Genomic DNA, 21070 nt, shown 5'->3' on the forward strand with positions numbered 1-21070 from the left:
CCGCAGTCCTAGTACTAGCAAGGGTTAACACACATACACACAAGTACACAGTACGGAGTGGTCAGACCGGGTTGGCACTGTTCCAAGGGTAGCAAACAAGTGGTAAAAAGACTTCGTGGAGATATCGTTTGGAGGAACAAGTTAAGTAATCCTTTGGGGAAAACAACCACCACGTGACGCAGCGTGCGTGCTACATCGCACTGCTCTTACAATACCAAACGCGATGCAACACTTGCAGAAGCCAGCGGCGGAGCAAAGCAGCGGCATCAGCAGCGACAACAGCAGCAGCACCATCGACCCTTCCCCTCCTCTTTGTCTCTGTCCTCCCACTGCAGTGCTTGCGAACGTTTCTACCATGCGACCGACCGCATTCGCAAGCGATCCACGTCCGCTGCATTAATGCGAGCGACACTGCCGCGCTGCACGATGGTTGCACCACTTGCTTTGTTATAAGCAAAGGCATACGGTAGATGGGCGCCTTCTTCAAGCACTGCCCACTCAGCACACATCGATTAGAGACATCCAGAGTTGCACCCGTCCGTTGGTTTGACAAACACGGCGCACTTGTCGGTCGAGTAAGGCCCGTGATGTTGGAAAACAGAGGTAGACAGACGGACCGGCCAGAGAAAGCATTAGACGATTGCACAATTCTACCTTTATCTCACATCGTGTCCCTGCCATCGTGTGTGCTTCCATGTGCCGTACATTCCCACTTTCATAAAAATGCTTATGTCGAATTCCGCATAAAAAATTTGTGAAGAATTTCACTGCCAACGTGAAAGGTCAAAACTGATAGGCGTGATGCGCAGTCACGCCGTCCAACTTGATTATTCTATCACTTCCTAACTATGTGAATTTTCGGATCTCTTTTTCTTAAATGGCTCACGACGCTAATTAACTATGTCTTCCCTGCCTACCCATTTACCTGAGTTATGGATAAATTGAATACAAGATGTACATGGTTTGTGAAGGTTTATAATCCGAATTTTGAAACGCACACATGAATAACATAACAATAAGAAAAACAGTGAAAGGCTTAATCGAACAATCCAAATCCCATGTCTTCGTCAGATTCCTCTTTTGGTTCTTCTTTCTTCTCTTCTGGAAATGCATTCCTTTTGTTCTTTCTATTGAAAAAACAATTTATGTAATCTCAAGAAATCTCAAATTGAACCGAATATTGCACCTTTTTTAGATTCCGCTTGTAACGCATCAGTGGGAGTTGCTGAAACGACTGGAGCTATTGCTGACACTGCAGCATCTGAAGGCACTGATGAGATCTTCGCCAGACCTGCTGTAATTACCTGCAATTTTTAAAGTAACATATCCTATTGCAATTGTTCTTGTCACTTTGATTTCCAAGCTTATTGAGCTCTTCTTTAAACACTCACGCCATTGCTAAGAATTAATCTAATTTAAAATGCCAGAACTTATCAAAACATACTGAATTTGTATAGAACTTACCAAGTAGAAAATATCAACTCAGATCTAATCATAACTAAATAATGTCGAAAACGAGGATTAATGTGTTCTGTGAAAGAAACTGATGGGACCAGACTTCACACAAAAAGAAACACGTAGACAAACCAAGCGCTTCGAGCAATTTCTGGATACCTCATGTCATATGAATTAAACTTACAGCAAAAATACATGAAAGGAATTTCATGAAAAGACGAATTTTCAGAATGCTTAATTTTCAGCAGCATAACGAAAAGATATACCTCATCAATGGATTTCCCAGATAAGGCTGACACGACTTTATTCGCATCTTCCATATCAACATCAAGTCCAACTGATCCTGTAAAACAGCAAATCATTATACAAACTTAAATATCCTTTATTATTGCTCCATACATAGTGCGGTAGTTTCGACAATCTCTACATACAAATATATATAGCATGTACTACACGTTAAGAAACTACTGAAGATTTTGATCGGAGTTTAATTTACCAAAAATGTATTAAAACATTAGAACGTTCATATTTGGGTTGAGAAAATTATATAATATTCATTGGGAAAAATTTAATCTGAAGAACAAAAAGGGAACTCGAAAGAAAAAATATTTCTTACCAAGCACATCCTCTATATCTTTTGCTGTCGGTGATTTGTTTCCACTCATTGTAGATAATAAATAAGCAGCCAAATACTTCATCATAACACCTGAGAATACACTAAAAATAAGCGACATGGGAGGTTTCCATTCAAGCTTCCACACACCGCCGCCCTTTGGGAAATCTCTGAGATGCAAACTAACAGTTAAGATAATCTTTGAAATGAAACCAAAGGATGAACTCATAGACCAACCCACCAGTCCCTCGCAGTTTAAGAGAAGAGAACGAGCCTAATGGGCTCACCTCTCCTCTCCTATGCCTCATCCTTCTGGCATATTATCAAACTTCTGAGAACCTGTAAAACCATTCTATCTGTTGCAGCGTTTTAAATTCACATTAACACGAGAAAACTGTTGACTTGTTGCAGTTTTCATAGCAATGCGGAAGCAGAGGACAGAGAAGCGGGGGGCGACAAGAGTGCGAGGTGACGCAGACGTGTTCACATCTGAACGTGTACCACGTATTATTAAGAGGCAGTTGGTGCGATTTGAGTAATAAACTCGACTCTGCTTTGTCTCATATCTACTGAAACATGATGTATGTCGTAGTGAAGGTGGTAGTAAATGCTGACGACTTATTTTCTTAGATTTTAAAATCATTAGCTAATAGTTAAAGTGGGCATAATTTTGAATACAGAATATCAGAATTAACTCAGTAGCGTGCATGTATTAGGGAGCGTGTGAGTTCAACTTAATGTTAAAATGTAATATGATGCATTAACGTGATCTTATCACTTACGTGTTCACCGCGATTTCATCGTTTATATGGTTATGTATTAGAAGCAACTTTATATTTAGCAAGCCTGTAATGGACCTTCAAAACCATACTTCTCATTTATGTTATTCATATCAGAAAGCCATGCATGAAAATTAGTTCACCTTAGTATGTATAGTTTAAAAGTATTGTAGAGTGTTACACCTATCATATGGGATTGTTAAATGTAGTTTAAAATTACAAATCTAAAATAATTAATAATCCTATCAAAACTTGTTCTCATTGCGAGTAATTGTTATATTTGCGATCCATGTTTTCCTGGTCCTTGTTCAATTCGAGATGTCATGCCAATACTTACAAGTTCAGTTGTACTCCTTACTTTGTTCCGTTAAATGCCTAGTTTCGCTACTAGTTGGTGAAGCAAGAATAATGGATTTTTGTCATGATGGCATCTTACTTTCACAAAAGATTATTGTTCTTTCAATCAAACAACTCTCCTCAAATTTTATTCCTTATTATAATTACAAAGATCATGTTCATTGCAACAGCAGAAGCTGATAGGTACACCTTGGAATGTTGTACTTCGGCATGTGTTCGCTGATAACTGAAAAGATTATTTTGTCATATTTACCGAAATTTTACAGAAATATCTGAATAAAATGGTTGTTTTTGTGAGGTTTCGGAGAATTTTGCATATCGCATTTGTTTGGATTTTATGTGATTTTTATGTATTTTATGTATTCTTATTAATTCCCGACTTCACTTTCAGACTTAACATATATTCCTGATAAGCAAAAGATTTACCATGCACCTATAGGTTGAACAACCAGCTTTCATAATCTTTAAAACTAATGCGGTTTCGGCGGTCATATTATAGCAGTAAGCCGTTTCATTTTCACATTCTTCGGTTTCCGTACCAAATACTTGGCCTCGAATAATTCGGAATCCCTGAATTAAGGAAATTCAGCTAGTATTGTCCGATTATGCACTTTATTATTTTTTCATTTGAAATTAGCAAATATATCATGTTTAGCAATATATCATGCCAAGATAACGAGTGCTAAGAGATTTGGAGCTTACAGAATGAAAATACTTTGAACTTCGCTCTATCATGCTTTCGAGGTAAAACGTTCACTTCAAAATGACTTACTTTGTAACACGTAATAGAATACACAAGAAGAAAATTTGTAATCAGCAACAGCAGTAGCAATGTTTTATTCATTTAAAGTAAACAAACTGCTGAAAATAAAATTCAAAAATATAATAACGTTCGTATGACAATTGGTTTTATTTTGAAAATGGTTTACTATAGCGCTATGTGTTGACATTTGGTATTCTAGAAAAAGTAAGTGCTGTTATATCTTCTACATTGTCCGGTCTTGAATAGAAGAAAAATATGGGAGAAGTATGAAAATATGAATTTTATAAGAGAAAAATATGAATTCGATTTGAAAACTTATAAATAAGTAGCTGTTCATGAGAATGGTCATTATGAGTGATGCTGAAATATGGTTCCTATTAATAGTTGTATCGGTTTTTCTTAAAGTTTACTATTTTTATCTTAAATGATTGTTCATGAATATCGCACGCTACACAGGGGACGTCGTCAAGTTGCAATAAGTTCTCTAAATAAGGCTGCTGCTCAAATCGATTCCTTTTGCGGTTGAACTTTGCCATTCAATATTGACAAAAGGAAACATACGATTTCTATTCCGAAAAGTTTCACCTTTGCTGCTATGCAAATAAAGTTTTTTCATTTTATTGAACAATTAAGCATTTTGGGTGGGTAAATGAACACATTACACAGATGTAGTAGTGATTGAATGAACAATTAAAGTGAATGAGCATGGACAAAAGTATTGCAAATTCATGAATTTGTAACTGATTCATACGATTATCAGTGGATTATTGAGTCTTTTAAAACATATTTAATCGTTGGCGAGCTAGTTAGTTGTTTTAAGGTGATGAGCAGCAGCAAGCGATCGATAATTAAGAACAACTGATGGGTAGAAGTGTGTTTAAACTAAGAGGAGAGAAAACCTGCTTGCAAACTTGGGAAATATACCACAGATAGTAGGAGGAGTTGACAAGGGTTGTGGATGAATGACTTTCGAGTGAGTAACTGATAAGATACCACTCCAGGAATACCATGATTTCTCTTTATGGCCTACCAGGTAAACTAGTAACCTTATAATTGCATTATATTAAAATGAAAAGATTCTTATATTTAAGGTTTTTAAAATTAGTGGTCAAATGGCAACAAATAATGAATTTATTTTGAATCTAGTCGAGCGCTTAAAATTTTAGTCTGTTGTCAAGTTTAATTTACGCTTATTACTTTAAATCATAATTGATGCTCTCAATTCACCAAAGACGGCTAATCAAAATATGCGAAAGCATAATCAAAAGTATGAGGGTCATCATTTTCTAAAGCTGTCATGTCGCTCAGTATATATTAATGGTGGAAACTTTGGGAGGTCATAACATCCTGAAACTTCTTGAAAATATCTAAAAGTAACCATTCCGATAGGAAAAGAAGTTAGATGGCAGAGCAAAAATGAAGTTGGAGGAAATATATATATATATATATATATATATATATATATGATATACATCATATATCTACATGGAGCTTTGTTCCAATGCCAAAAACAGTTTCTTCATACATTAATTTATTTGGTCGGAAGAAAGATTGGATACACTCTTCAATTTTCTATTACTCAAAAATTATGCTGAATTTCTATTTAAGGAAATGTCGATCAAAGAGAAACTGAAATGTGCGCGAACAACAGAAGAAGTTTTATTCATTTTAAATATGTCTGAATATTTACCACTTTTTGCGAAAGCGGATATCGTTCAAGCATCAGCTTTAAGGCTATTAAGGGAAGCTGATTTAAAGGTATATTTATTCATGATTGTTTACAAACATCCACATATTATTCATATCAGAAATATGTACCACTTCAAAAGATATCAGAAATACTTTTTTTTCAAATAATTTCGATTACTATTTGTCAGTTGCAAATTAAATTTAATGTGATAGTAATTGAGTTATCTATTTATGATTCTATCATCATGCTTATTTTTAGTGCATCGGTATCGACAGTTTTGGACGACAGAAACTTCTCCGAGCAATTCGTTATTTATCAAAAAATATATCAGTAAGATAATGTGGCCTTAATAAGTGTGATTAGTATGAGAATGGATATCACCTTCCCGCTATTATGCTTCCTGAATCTCAAAAATTTTTATGTTTTCACTTCATCGCTTTCTTTTATTTGTCCAGTTATTAAGGTGACAATTGGCGATAGGATTCGACAAAAAATATATTATGCTACAAATATAGAATCGAAATATTCCAAAATTAGTGAAGAGAAGTTCTGTTTGCAAAAGGTTATTGTGGTTTTTTGGCCTATGAGATAAACAGCCAATAGTAATTAATCAAAAATTAGCAGAAACGATAATTAATAGGGTACGATCTTAACAGCGAATCCGTGCAGTTGTACATTATCACCTGGTGAACGCCAGCTGATGGAACTGGCGTTAATAATCATAATGTCATTTAATAGTAAGGTGATTGATAAGGTGAATGCAGTTACGAATAATGAGTATTTTATATTTACTTCAATCATCGATTGACAATTACAGATACAACTGTAGTTTCAGGCAGAAGATGAATTATTGCGATGTAAAGTGGAATTAAATTTAAAACGAAATGAATTGGCACGAATACAGAAACAGGCTAAACTAATTCGCGAGATATTTGAAATGACAGGTGATGCAAGACAGTACGTGGAAAAACTTCGAAAAAATTGCGACAAATATGGCAGTTTATCTGTTCAGCGATTAGCTGTTGACCTTGAAAGCTTGTTGAACACTTTCCTTAAAAATGCTAATTCAAATCTATCTAACGTATGTTGTATTTTAATCACTCTCTATGTGAATCTCACTGACAATATGTTGTGGTATTCTTTGTGATATGAAATTATTCAGGAAAATATATCGCCTCTAGCAGTTGTACAAAACACAAATTCATGTTGTACAAATATCCAGCGATATTTGCCTGAATCGTTGCTAAAATCGTTGACAAAGTATAATACTCGGCTTTACTGTTCAACTGAAACAGGTCCCGGTCCTTGGTATGCAAAAATTTTGAAATCTACGGCTATTCGGCGCTATAAACAGGTGCCATGTTCTGTTAAAAAAATTATGTACCTTAAGTTTTATGTTATCACTTGTTATTTACACAATGAAATCAATTAAAATATGATTTCGGTAAATATAGTCTATTTTACAATTCTTGAGCTTCACAAATTAATTGTAAATATTTAATCTTAAAGTGAATACTACTTGCAAATGGTATGATGCTTCACAATAGTTAAGTTTCTGAAATCAAGAAGTTTCACATTAAAAAACCAAAACTGTAGATTCGGAATAAATTCTTAACTATATCATTTATCAGCCGTTCAAGTGTCACTTTTACGTATTTTGCAGCCTCCCTCTTTAATCTATTATCATCCTGTTGATGACGAAAGGTATCAGGAAACGACAATATCACTATCGACTCAAACATCACAGTACGGACATCCAAGTTTCGTGGATGGGTTATTCTCGAAATTTGGAAAAAACAAAACATCAACACCTTATAAACAACACTCTTCATCAGTTAAACAATATTCAAGCAACACGAGCAGCTTACAACAATCACTTCATCACTCCCATCAAAAGTGCTCGTATTTTTCAGTTCTTTAATTATTTTTTACGTGTTGATTTAATTTCGCTCATTGATAACTTATTTCACTGAATTGACACTTCATTTTCAGACTTTTTTGCACAAAGATGTAGTTGTACTATTCATTTCAGCACAACTGCCTCAAAAAATAATGGACCGTTGTAGTTCAGCTTTGAGTTACTACGAAACAAGCTATAGTCCAGCTAGAAAAATAATCCTACTTAAAATTTCGCAAGCTTATATACCATGTATTGAATCGGCGACTTCATGAGATATCCCACCTAAATTCATCCTTAAAAAATTAAATAATCACTGAAGTTTTAATTCTAGTTTCAGGGTTAAAAATGTGTTTATGAAAGCGCCAAGATGCTAAATTCATCCACTAAATTCCGAATTAAAATTGGTGAACTCTGATTCCAAGAATTCAAATCTGATTCTAGAATGCATGTTTCTGTTATACTCATGAAATGATGACTGTTTCTTATTATTTATACTCGATAAAAAATTACTTGATCATTTGAAATTTATAACAGCGACTACAAAACACATGTGATACACGTAGTTTTAAAAAGATTTCTCTCCTTTGCATACTACAAGACTACTTCCCATTTCACTGGGCAATAACAACAAATAATAATCATGCTCACTAATTAGCCTCTAAAAAACATAATCATAGTTATAAGTGGATGTTCACGGTTATTTCAAAGCCTACAATCAAAGAAAAGGCATATAAAAAAGAACTGAGAAAAATGAACAAAACAGATTTGAATTAGCACAAGTATGAAGCCATTCTCTAAAATTTTACGAAAAACAGTCCGAAAAAACAAGACATCATTTCTCGAAAAAAGAAAAAAAAATGGATCTAGCAGAAACTCTTGCTAAATTGAATATAAAACAAATAGATTGAACAGGATCACGACGATAGCAGAAAAATATCATCGTTGTAATAATTCATGTACTGTATAGTGATAGGATCAAAATGTAAGCACTTTCATATTGCAAATTCGTGAAATTCATTACCAAAAAAAATAATGGTATTCTTAATATGTAAAATGTAATTCTTAATAAATTCATGCTTATTCTCAATTAAATTACAGTGCTTAGTATGCGAGGTGAGATCTGATCTAATGGTTCAGAATACACCAGTTTTCGTCAGAAGGTGATCAGTAAAACTGTTGCAGAAATGATTAAAATATAATATCAATATTCTTATTGACCTGTTTTCATAAATCGCTCCACCTCTTAAACATTCATTTTACAAAGCCAAAGTCCATTCTTATTCGTTAATTTGCAATTGTTCATAATGAAAAGCAACAAAGTTAATAAAACTTCATATTTACAAAATAGAACGATAAAATTAAAACAAGTTTAATTGGTGGGATAAGCATTTATCATTAAATGAAAAAGTTCTCATCGAAAATTATCATTATGAGGTGCATTGAAATAAATTCATGCTAAGGAAAGGAACTTTTCAGCAATCAAAAATTTTTTTCTTTGTTTTTAGACAAAAGAGAATCAGTACGAGGCGAATGAGAACAACATTTTGGACTCTCAATGTTGAATAAGGAAGATGAAGCGGCTGACTCGAAGCTATAATAAAATGGAAAACAGCAATCTTGAAAATAAGACTTCTTTTCTCCACAATCATTTTTTGCATTCATTGCACTAATAATTTACGGGCAACAGTAGCAACACAGAGAGCTCCCTATAATCAAACTATACTTCCTAAAATATCAAAAGGAACCAAACTTCATTGTAAAATCTGAAGGAATGTAAAAAAAGTGGTGATATCTACATTGCCATTTTGCAAAATCCAATCAACAATCAAAATATTCATACTGAAAATCGTAAATTTTTACCTTTTTAAAAGAACATCAAGTGAATAATTCGAAGTCATTGTTATGTACCTTCGTGCACAGATATCCTGATATGGACATACTAAGTCAAGTCATACAACACGCAATCTCTTTAATCCTGAAATTACAGCATATTCATTGAGGAACAATTTGGAGGAGAATAAAGATACTCATACCCAACAACTTTAACAATAACTTCTATGGGATGAGAAAATGTGTTGCTAAAAAAAGAAAAAGTAATAGAAAATTAAAAGTGAGAAACAATTTGTATCCTCTTCTTTGCAAATAATTTTATTCTAACATTTTTGATAATTTTCACAAGGTCTATTTACTTCAAAAAAAAATTCAAATGCTCTTAGAGCACATTAAACACATTAAGTATTTGACGAGTACAAAAGTTTCTACGGACAGCAGAATTTAAGTTTAAATTGTACTCAAGCATTCTATGCCAAGCATACAAAATTCTTTACGAATATTCAAACGTTTCGATATCAAACATTGACATATCCCAGTTAATAACACTACACTGCCTAGAAAAAAGCAAAATGTAATGAAGACAAAATGTGGAAAAGTTACAATGGAATTACTACAACAAAATGCAATGGTTATGAGATGATATTTCAAAAAGACAGCAAATTGTGAATTCTTATGGTTGATAATTTTTTTACCAAATCTCTATAAAGAATTTCATTATTACAACTTTGTTTCATCAAATACATTGTAGTTTGTTCTTATCCCTCTCACCATGATGTTTTATTTTTTTAGTGCTCACGCACTATGTGCTTTCCATCATGCCAATGCAACGACGTCAAAATGCTTTAAATAAGTACAAAGAAAAAATGTAAACAACGACCTCTGTGTAAAAGATAATTTAAAATTTTAACATTATAATAAATCGATTTAAAACAACAGAATGCTTACCTGTTTACTCTTTTAAAGTACTATCGAAACACAAGTAATCCACATAAAGCGCTATTAATTTTAAACCGGTTTTTAAAAAAGTGAGCAGTCTAATATATATTTGTATTTAATATGATATTAAATCATCATACATATCATACATGTCCAAAGTCTGGAAATGAAAAAGACATTTTTGGCACAACTTGGAATTAAATACCATACAACCTTCAAAAAAAAAAGTTTCAGATAATACGAAAGCAAAGATCTCATTTATTGCTTTTCCAATCCTTTCTAGTTATTTCAATAGGAGAATAACTTGGAAATGATTTGCAAAGAAGTAGAAAAACCCGTAGCATAATTTGAAAGAAAATGCAATATAAATGATATTATAATAATTTTCGCCAACTTTTTGGGCAGCACTTAGTTTACTCTCTAACAATGAATGAAATTGCTACAGGCAACATCGGAATTGTCTTTTCGCAATTATAATTTTCTTTCTAAGTAGAACAGTTTTTCTTCACAATCAAGATGAAAAAAGTTTGCCTAAAATATTTGGTGGAATTACTGAGACTTTAAAGATTTTACAGCTGAAAAGAATCCATAAAAATGTTTCAAGTTCATGAAATAGTTCATGAAGTGTTCGAAAATTTGATTCAAAAAAATTTAAAGAAAAATTTGAGTTGAAAAAATTTAAGCTAAAACACAATATTAGGTAGAAGCGAAGTATGAAAAAATTCCAAGTTCCATGAACAAAGCAAGTATGGAAAGTGAAGCAATCCCCAAATTCTCAAAAGTTGCCTGTTTTTGATAATGCTTGTTTCTTTAATCAATTATTTTGGTTCATTTATTTTTCAATATTAAAACTTAATTCTGCAAAAAAGAAAAAAAAATTAAATCGGCAAAATATGCATATGAAAAAGCGAAATGGGGAGAGGTATATTATGCATAATATAAAAAGAACTGTGGAGAACAAGAGAGAGAGAGAGAGGAACTTGATGCAGTAGAAGTATGTTCCGCAGCTGAAGCAAGGACAGTAAACTAATTTCTTTTTAACTAGAACCGAAAAGAAACAAAGAAATAAACTTTCATTGTACCTTAGATTGAAAAGTGTGAATTTACAGTTAACTGACAGAAGAATGTGAGATTGGAAAAGGGTGAAATGACATAGAAAAACTTCAAAGGATTCAAAAACAAAAAATTTTGTTTTTGAGTCCTTTGAAGGTCATTTTGTAAGAATACAATGGATCAGAAGTGATAACTGCTGCAAGTCGTGCAGTTAATGGACAAAACTGCTATAGTTGAGCGATTTCACGGATTTTAATGAGACGCATCGATACTGATGCCCTATCTGTACTGGGTTGTACTCTACTGTATCCTAGCATAACAAAATTGTGTGACACATCTCTAAGTTCACGTTCAGACAGAAGTGATAATGAACAGCAAAAAGGAAAACATCAATATCAATCATAATTCTAGGCATCAATAATAATAATAATAATAATAACCATCAAGAATTCTAGGCTTCAAACTCAAAGCACAGTGCAGTGTTTAGCACATATTACTGTATGTTCCGCAGCTGAAGCAAGAAGAGTAAACTAATTCTAAAATGGTTATGCATACTGATATATTTATCTCATTGCGAAGAGAAGCAACCTTTATTTTAAGTCATATTTTCACTGCTTTGCATTAGGATTACAGAATCTTTAAAAACTCAAGCTTATAAAAATTGAAAGGCGAACGAAAATTTAATACCTGTAAACACTGTCTGTGTATCATATCACATTTTGTAGCAGGAGGACAACAATGAATAAGATCATTGCAGCATACTGCATCCATCATCGGACAACAACCATAAATGCCTTCATTAATTAGACAACAGGTTGCTGAGTCCGGACATACTGATTTACCTCCAGGACAACTATGCGTAATCTAAAATGGCTTTAACTTAGTTAAGGAGCCAGAACTATCCGACTAAAGTTTGAAATTAAAGAATATTGTTACTAAAACTAGGTCTTATGATTAATCTTGTGAAAACTAGTGAGAATATTGTTGTTAAAACTAGGTTTTATCATTAATCTTACGAAAACTATTATTTGTTTGGTATCTTTTGTATATATAACAATTAAGAGCTTAAAAGATTAATGTCGCGTCTGTCTGCTTTGTGTTTTAAGTTTACACATGAATGGCAGACTTATTCTCCAAGTTTATTCTACACTTTTCTATTTCCCAAATGCAGTCAAACTAAGCGAGACGCCTATTTGATTTGAAATTCTATCTGCAAAAAAATATGCGCAAAAAACAGCGGAATAGTCGAAGAAATACAGGACACTAAAAGAGAGATGAATTCGTTCCTCGAAGAAAGGACTTTCGAATAATAACAGCAACTTAAACAGACAAATTTATTTTTCGATGATTATCAGCAACTTTATAATTCCATGAAAATCAATAAAGCTTACCAGAGCTTTATCAGAAGCAGCAATGGCGAAAAAAAGAATAAATAATATCATATTCCTTAAAATAATGAATTTATATTATCTCCATAAAATGAACATGAACATTTTTGCACAAACGTTGGTATATTCAGAGCAGCTATTATTTTAACAAAAGGAAAATATTTAAAAAAAATATTTTAATGTATTTTTTATGTATAAAAAAAATATTTTAATGTATTTTAATGTATAAAAAAATTTTTTCATTTCATCTCAGCCACCTGGTAAAAGTCTGTTACAGATCCAGTCTACACTTGAATGTGACACAAAACATTATACTGCCGATTGTTTACTGTTTATCCTTCCATTATCCCTTAAATCAAAGTGATAAGTGGTACGGCCGATAAATGATGTGAGATAATCAATGGTAATATGGTCATCTGCTGAGATAAATATAATTCCACCAATTAGATAACGTCAGATGAAAGTTGGAAAAGAAACTGCAGCACTGTCCATAAATAAGAAAGACACTGCTATTAGCAATCTAACAAAAATGTTTTCCAGCATGATTCGCTGGATGGCTACTTTAACCGGTATTCAATTCAGTAGTAATTAATAAAACATCAATCCCATTTCTTGTTGTTTATGAATTTATGAACTGGAAATAGTATCCAAAAAATTAAATTAGTAACTTTAACTTTTGTAAATATTAGACAAGATCAGTGATATCAATCGAACATGGTTAAATGACATGAAGTGCTAAATCATGAGGTAGATGGACGTCAATAAGAAGAATATACTACCCTATTGCTGTAGATGTTTCACCATATATCAATCTGTTTCATACAGACAATTAGCATAGCCGATATTAATCCATCTGTTTGGAACCTGAAGGGTATTCATTTCGAATAAGAGGCTGACAACCAGAAACAGGACGTTATTAACATCCCTCAGGCTTCCAATACTTTAATTTCTTGTCACCGGACGGTTTTGTCATAATTCAGTTAAAAATGAGCACTAATTACAGAAGGCTTACAACCGTTACCATAATGCTTGACTGAGATTTCCTTCGTGTTGAATGACTTATGGGAAACAATAAAGAAAGTGCTTGTCATTGTCGTCAGCTAAATTCAATCTATAACAAAACATTAGATGACGGAAGCAAAATGATACAAGTTGAGGGCCAGATGGTATATACTAATTAATGAATCGAATTTGGAAACAAAGTGGAATTCGGAAATTTAATTCTAAAAAGAACCTGTCCTCTCAGCATGAAAAAGCAAGCAGACCCTACTGGTTGCAACTTCATCTAAATTTTAATTAAAATGAATCGTCAACTTGAGATTAACATATTTCATTTCGTGCTACAGATCTTTGCCCACAATATGCTAGGACGAAAATGCGGGAGAGTTGAAATGTGAATTCGTACTCTTTGCTGCAGGGGGAGGCTTTTGCTTGTGATATTTAAATATATGTAATGGAAGGGTATACCACAAAACTATTTGCAGTATTGTTTGAAAATCTGAAGTTTTAAAAGCACCAAATTCTAAGGTCTGAAAGACATTCGACTGAAATAACATTTCAGGAGACTCCAGGATAATCGAATGTCTCGGAGAATGACGGAAATATTATCTACGAAAAGCAACTCTTCTTCTTTTCATATTGAGACGCCTAACTTTTTTGGAGGCATTTCAAATTCGTCACGGTTTGCTCGTTTTATTTACTTGAACTGAAATGGTTATTATCGCCGATGTATTCATTCGTTAAAATATAAAGTGTTATTCATTTACTTTGTTTTAGTTTGTTAAACAAATAACTATATTGTTTGAAGTAAATCAAATATCAGGAGACTGACAAAAACTCTTTGAAGCTTTTTACCATCCGAAATTACGGATTCTACGGAGCACAATTTATGGATGGAAGCTCAACTCAAAGCTTTCGAATTCTTAAGTCCTTTTCAAGATAACCATATAGAAAATGTAAGAAAGTCTAAGATTTTAGAAGGTATGCGTTTTATATTATACTATTTACTTATTTCTACCAGTTCCGAATTTGTAAATTTAAACTGATTACCAGATTAGTTAAAATTTTCCAGTTTTTTCTTTTTTTTTTTTACAATTTCTATTGTTTAAGGTGTGTTAGCATTTGTGGATGTAAAATTTGAGAAAACGTCAGTTCTGCATCAAATGTTAAGTGATTTAGGGGCCAGTGTCAATTTACGGTATGTTAGTTTTTTTATGACTATCAGTTCATTGAAGTGTGAAGTACTTGGTGTTATTTTTCTTTAGTTGTTAGACAAATAAGTGAATTTCATAATTACAGCACATAACACAATATTCTTAGAATTAGTTTTAAGAAACTAACTTTTTCTGCTGTTTTAAAACTTATTTAAAAAATTTTTTTTTTTGTTCGAAAATTGTCATAAAGATCAAAGTAAAAAATTAGCATAGGCGAGATAATAAATCTTCTTTTCTTAGATGTGCATTTCATAAAATTTTCTATCTAGACTTTATATATATAATATAAAACAGTTTTTTATGTTCGAAATTCTGCTTTTGTATTTTTGAATGAAATTGCTGTCAATAAAAAGATTTCAGCAACTTTAACCATTTCTCTACTGCTTTTGTATTGTTTTTCAGATTTTCAAAAAATATTACTCATTTAATATTCTGGAATGGTCGGCAAGAAACGTTAGACAAAGCGCATCGTTTGGGAACAAAAATTTTATTAATTTCGCCTCACTGGGTGTTTAAGTAAATTATTGCTATTAAAAATTATTCTTTCCAATTCCTTTCACTTCTTTGCATCAGGTATAGCATAGGCCATAAATTCGATAGTGTCATTTTCTTCTTTTATTTTTTATACGAAATAGTAATAAATTTCATAGTCATTTTTATCTACTTCAGATGTTTCATGGATCAAATTCGAGTTGATGAAGCTCCTTTTCTGTTGTATGGTGTAAAGGATCTTGCTGTTCCGATGAGATTAATGGCTATGGGACGAATGGGAACAATTAATTTGGTATTTGATGATCAGAATAAACCTGTCATTCGTAATGTAAAATAGTGAAGAAAATTGTAATACTGGATAATTGCTTGTTTATAGCTGAGTACTTAGAAAGCTATAAATAAAAACTTAAGTGAAATCATTTTTTTAATTCTAGTTTTGATTCCAAAATTACAAGTAAAACTCCACTTGTATGTCTATTTTCAAGATGGTTTAGATGTAAGCATATGTAAATATAATACCGCTAAAACATTCTTCAGAATTGTCATGGCAGAGCTTTAAATTCATTTGGCAGTTCAGCAAACCACTCACAGATAGTATATGCGATCGAAACGCTCTCTGACCAACTTGCTTCCAAACTTAGTAGGTTATGTGGATTATAGAGCTATCTCTTTTTAGACTCACATTATTCCATCACATGCATTAATAGAGTTCCCTGTTTTTCTGAGGTTTTTAACATTAAAATGTCGGCCCACCATATAACAAACATACCTTTAATTTTTAACATTTTCGTTTATTCACTTATTTGTAGTTAGTACAAAAAAAAAGCACCTTTTAATATTACTCACCATAATGAACACAGCAGTAAGGTTCAATTGCTTTTTTCATCAGTTTTCTCATTTTATTTTAACCACTTTGGTATACTTCTGCAGTAGTGAATACAATATTAAATTTAAAGTGCTTACCAAGCCTATTCTTGAGTCTTTTTTGTAGGTATCCTCAAAGTGATGTGAGTTATAAAAATTAAAGCTTCTCCAGTTACATAGATAAGAATAAAGTTGAAAAAAATGGCAAAAATGAAGCATTGTCTTTTCCAGTGGAACAGTCGATGAAAAAAATCTATCATCTTTTTTGAAAAATTATGATTAAAGAGAGCTATACATAGTAATACAAAAAGCAAGGCTTCTGATTTATTAAATTACACAATTTGTTGTCTCTGAATTCGTGCGAAATTTCAATCAATAGTTGTTACAGCATCTCCTAATGATAATATTGATGTTGTGGAAGTAATTTCTCCAATTGTGGATCGTGTACGAAAAAGATTGAATGAACTGAGTGAGTATATTGATATTTATCTTATTATACCAAGAAGTTGAATGGATCTATCGCAAAAAAGAAGAGCGGTAGGAATGAATAAATACTGTAATTTATTATGAGAATTAGAGATCTCGGTCACTACAATTATTCGTAAATGGAGATGCTGTTTGTAGATTGTACATGTAATGTAGTTGGGGAAACTTCATTATTAAAACATTCTGAGAATAATTTATCCACTGAAGCGTGCAGCATGGATATAGATAAGCAACGACAGACTAAAGGTTTGTGGTTTGTTTTTATGCTTATTTCATGATTAAATTTTTAGCAAAGTGAGCAGGTTAACTGGGCAGAAGTAAACATTAAAAATTGAGAAAGAAAATTCTATCAAATTAAAAATTTTCTGCCAAACTTCCAAATGTAATATTACTGTTCATAGTACCATTAGCCTTTTGACTGTTGATTTGCCAGTTTGACAGGGGAATCAGTTTAAGCTGTGTGCTTTAGAGAAATTATCCTTGCTCTTGGTTATATATAAAATTTAAAAACACGGAACATAAATGTAATTTTTTTACATTCAAGGTCATTGTCGAGTCAGTAAACAAAGAAGGCATACGATATCGCAAGTATCGATGTTTCATGGGAAATCTGAACTACAATTTACAACTCCTGCAAGAGCAAACTCAACTTCGACTAAATCAGTTAATTTAAATTGACTTTAATTATATCAAATTTTTTCCCTCTTTTTTTCCCTGTAATTCTGCCGCTCAAAAGTGATTTTTTTTTTTTTGACTTATTAGTGACAAATACTTTATTATAGATAAGTTTGGTAGAAATTACACAAAGTGAACTAGTTAAAAGGCGCGGTCGACCAACAGCTAATTCTGAACAGTTAGCAGAGTACACACCAACTCGTTTTCACAGAGTGGGTTTCACGTTTCATAAACTCTGAGTTTTTATAAGTGCTCAATAAAAATTTATTTACATTTAACTGTTCAAAGTTCACGATGGAAATCAACTTACTGGAATATGGATATATTTTTGTGTCATCGATGTTTGTGAAAAATATCATTTCTAGTAAAAGGTTTTCAGCGTATAAAAAAGTTTGTGCATGAAGAAGTGCCATTTTATAGACACATCTTTGAATGAGAGGCGAAAATTTTTTTGATACCTCTAACAGTCCACCTAATACATATTTTAGTATTTGCAAAGACGATATCGTTCCGTAAAAGCAAAACATGCTGCGCAATTAAATACGGAGAAAATGGTATCCATGTATAGAAAAATGATGGACCGGAATTTTTCTGAAATCGTTTCCGGTGACCGAAAGCTTTTGGCAAGAGGTTTGTCTCGATTTTCATCTAATATAGTTTATATTGTTCTTAAATATCATCTCAGGATGAAATTAACTGAGTTATATTACTTATTCTCTCTGAAAGTCTTCATCTCACTGATTTATTAATTCACGTTTTGTATGTTTCAAATTCCAGCTGGATTTCAATATTTTCTCAAATTGTAAATTTAGAGATTTTGAAAGTACGGCCGGTAGTGGTACGGACTCGTTCGTCAGTCTTGAATGAATTGCAAAATATTCCCAGCTCGAATGAATTTGTGAAAAAGAAGAAAATTGCAAAGAAAAGAGTTAAAACTGGTAATATTATACTTTCAGGGATTAGTAAGATGTAAGTTTATGTTTTTTAAACATTTAAAAATTTTTCCCCTTTTTATTTTTTCACTCCAAAAGCCCAAATAATTGATTTTTGAAATGCAAGTTTTTATTGATTTTCATTGCAGTGAGAGGGAGACAGTTTTCGCAATTACTAAAAAATTGGGTGTGCTAAAAATTGCAAGCACTTTTGACGAGCGTACTCGTTATGTAGTGAGTGATCAAGAAGGTATGCGCACAGTTAATGTTATGCGAGCATTAGTCAAGGGAATACCAATTGTTACAATTGAATGGGTACTATTTTTATTATTTGATATTTGGTAAGGAACCAATGTCTCAAGTTACCTTTTAGACAAACTTCTAAGTTTTTAAGTAAATTGATTAATTTATAATAACAATTAATTGCCTAACTTTCGAGTTTTGAATTGCTGTTTAGGTCTAGGACTTCACTCCAGTGAAGTTTAGAATAATTGTTGTAGCTATAGACAGTAGCTGTATATCTCCCTTTGCTGTTTTTCATTTTTGTTTTTTTAACATTTTTTCTGATTGCAAAAACTCACTGATTACAAGGTTCCAATTCCTTTAGTTCCTCGTCTCTTTTTCCAGGCATACCGTTCGTTGGAAATTGGTGGTTGGTTAAAAGGAAATGATTTTTTTGTTCCAAGATGGAAAAGTGCTCACAAAGCTTGGCTTAATGGTTGCATGTCTCGTTTGTTCTCTACATTAGGACTGTTTTATGTTTCTTCCAAATGCGAGCCTGAAGCAAGGCATCTTTTGCATCTTATCAAATGTTGTCATGGAAAAGTTAGTCTGGAACTGATTAGCTTCATTTTAAAGTGATTGTTCTTTCTGGTTAGAAAACATGAGAAATTTTCAAAATTAACAGAAAGGGATTCCAAAGTTTCAGACAACGGAGTCGTTGAATCGAGCTGTTATATTTGTCGCGCCTCAGTTTGAGTGGAGAGCATTGAAGCAACTCAGGAAGGACATTGATACGCAGGCAACATACATTACAGAAAAATCATTATTGGGTATTGTCAACAACTTACATTTTTTGAAATATATGAAAGTCTCATTTTTGAAAAAAGTCTGTAATGAATGATAAATTTAACTGCGAGTGTTGTATTACGGAATTGTAGATGTTCATTTTTTATCCTCAAAATTTTCTTAATTCAAAAAATTTTTTACAGTTTTTGCAGATTCAATATGCGAGTGTAACATCAGTTTTTTGCTATGACTAGTAATGGAAAATCTTTTACCCTGCTATGTGATCTTATGCTTTTGAGTTATGAAGTCTGAAAATTCCGAGATTTGTGATAATCTTATAGTCATCGTCTTGAAATTGAGTTATTGTTCGACTGTGCTTTTAATATTTTGTTGCACTTCAGTTTTTATTATTAAGTCATTATTAAATGCATGAATTATGTTTAATTTAAAATTCGGATATATTGTATAACTTAGTGTGCAAGTCTTTCCAAATTCGCAGCTTTCTCTTTAAATATTAGATATTTCCCATACGAATTTTTAGAAATAGGAACTTTACTTTTCCTATATTCTTGTTACATATGGATGAAACTGTAGATTTTAAAATTTACACGATAAATTCGGAATTGTTTTTTAAACTTCGTGTTTATTCACTTATCAGTTTTTCAGATATACATTAAACTGTAGGCAGTGTTTCCGAAACGTTTTGCTCCAGCTTTCGTTTTTCATCTCGAATTTTTTTTCGAATTTAGTAGAAAGACTGGTAACAGTCATCTCCTGTGTGTCATAATGCAAATTTAAGTTGTGGAGAGGGAAGGAGTTTCACCGATACCTAATTTATGATCATTTCGATCCTTATATAATTGATGTTGCATACAGCTATTCCATGAGTATTTCTTTGGCGTTAAGAAGGAAGAAGTTCAAATTTGAACTAATAAATCGGAAAACTTGTCCCATTACGTAGAAAAACTGACGGGAGTGAATTACGAAGTAGTTTGGGCATTTCAGTCTGTAAGGTTTAACCTCAGAGGAGAACAGGATGTACTCGCAACGAGTTAAACGACATGCAGCAGCAAGATGGACGTACCGTTCGACAGCTGGCATATTGCACTTCTCAACATTTTAGGTCGTGTCACCGTCTTCGTTGTCATCACCGTTGTGGGCATTTGTTGTATTGATTCATTAAATTCGTCGCTGCAACAGCCGCTAGTCGCTGGCGCTTGACGCAGCAACAGCTGTAGCAGTGATGGTAGCAGCATCGTTCTGTGTTCCCCGCTTTCACCCATTTCTCCCCCTCTTTCTCGAACTCTATATTTTCACTTAGTTTGCTTACTCTTGAAAGCATTTGTTGAGCAGAAGTACGAATGAATAAGTGCTAGACAAGATCTCATCTCACCTCCCTTCACCTCATCTTATCTTACCTTCCTTCAGTTATTTTAAAGATACTCTCATCCTCCATTTTTGGCTTCTGTCTTCAAGAACTGATCTATAGCGGTTTCTCGTTATTACTTATCTTTTACGATAAGTAGTAACGAGTCGCAATATACAACGTTGCATAGAATAGAACTAACTGAATAATACTTTAAATATCTTCAAATTTAAAACTAACTGTAACACTATAGGTATTATTTTTAAT

General features: G+C 32.7%; 6 protein-coding genes across 8 annotated transcripts; 2 read left to right on the forward strand and 4 right to left on the reverse strand.

Annotated features, from left to right (window-relative positions):
* Positions 1-1036: 1036 nt before the first annotated feature.
* Positions 1037-2156, reverse strand: Bm14068 (Uncharacterized protein; the record flags this gene model as incomplete). The annotated part of the gene is made up of 4 exons (XM_001901358.2): positions 1037-1101; positions 1187-1304; positions 1722-1798; positions 2072-2156. 4 exons carry the CDS (start codon positions 2154-2156, stop codon positions 1037-1039), a joined length of 345 nt encoding a protein of 114 aa, XP_001901393.2.
* Positions 2157-3331: 1175 nt separating this feature from the next.
* Positions 3332-4048, reverse strand: Bma-pqn-24 (Uncharacterized protein; the record flags this gene model as incomplete). Its single annotated transcript, XM_001901359.2, has 3 exons — positions 3332-3430; positions 3631-3774; positions 3977-4048. The coding sequence occupies 3 exons, from the start codon at positions 4046-4048 to the stop codon at positions 3332-3334; spliced, it is 315 nt and encodes a 104-aa protein (XP_001901394.1).
* Positions 4049-4988: 940 nt separating this feature from the next.
* On the forward strand, positions 4989-7931 carry Bm12946 (Uncharacterized protein; the record flags this gene model as incomplete). Of its 2 annotated transcripts, none has more annotated exons than XM_001901360.2 (8): positions 4989-5000; positions 5576-5725; positions 5916-5987; positions 6121-6219; positions 6487-6738; positions 6820-7011; positions 7321-7553; positions 7895-7931. In XM_001901360.2, the coding sequence occupies 8 exons, from the start codon at positions 4989-4991 to the stop codon at positions 7929-7931; spliced, it is 1047 nt and encodes a 348-aa protein (XP_001901395.2). The 2 variants fall into 2 exon arrangements, with proteins under 2 accessions (XP_001901395.2, XP_042936511.1); XM_043080577.1 differs by having other exon boundaries at positions 6493-6738.
* A 1105-nt stretch (positions 7932-9036) lies between these two features.
* On the reverse strand, positions 9037-9455 carry Bm13226 (Uncharacterized protein; the record flags this gene model as incomplete). The annotated part of the gene is made up of 2 exons (XM_043080578.1): positions 9037-9148; positions 9418-9455. 2 exons carry the CDS (start codon positions 9453-9455, stop codon positions 9037-9039), a joined length of 150 nt encoding a protein of 49 aa, XP_042936512.1.
* A 71-nt stretch (positions 9456-9526) lies between these two features.
* Bma-pgrn-1 (Uncharacterized protein) lies at positions 9527-12821 on the reverse strand (the record flags this gene model as incomplete). Its single annotated transcript, XM_043080579.1, has 3 exons — positions 9527-9532; positions 12067-12243; positions 12771-12821. 3 exons carry the CDS (start codon positions 12819-12821, stop codon positions 9527-9529), a joined length of 234 nt encoding a protein of 77 aa, XP_042936513.1.
* A 1526-nt stretch (positions 12822-14347) lies between these two features.
* On the forward strand, positions 14348-19687 carry Bm3865 (Uncharacterized protein; the record flags this gene model as incomplete). Of its 2 annotated transcripts, XM_043080580.1 has the most annotated exons (16): positions 14348-14448; positions 14614-14747; positions 14877-14964; positions 15383-15496; positions 15650-15764; positions 16010-16112; positions 16725-16805; positions 16961-17068; positions 17367-17485; positions 17605-17709; positions 17986-18127; positions 18310-18466; positions 18579-18744; positions 19057-19254; positions 19358-19481; positions 19650-19687. In XM_043080580.1, the coding sequence occupies 16 exons, from the start codon at positions 14348-14350 to the stop codon at positions 19685-19687; spliced, it is 1893 nt and encodes a 630-aa protein (XP_042936514.1). The 2 variants fall into 2 exon arrangements, with proteins under 2 accessions (XP_042936514.1, XP_042936515.1); XM_043080581.1 differs by lacking the exon at positions 14348-14448 and having other exon boundaries at positions 14660-14747.
* Between the last annotated feature and the right edge of the window lie 1383 nt (positions 19688-21070).

The sequence above is a fragment of the Brugia malayi genome, assembly GCF_000002995.4.
Source record: "Brugia malayi strain FR3 genome assembly, contig: Bm_v4_Chr3_scaffold_001, whole genome shotgun sequence".
NCBI lineage: Eukaryota > Metazoa > Nematoda > Chromadorea > Rhabditida > Onchocercidae > Brugia > Brugia malayi.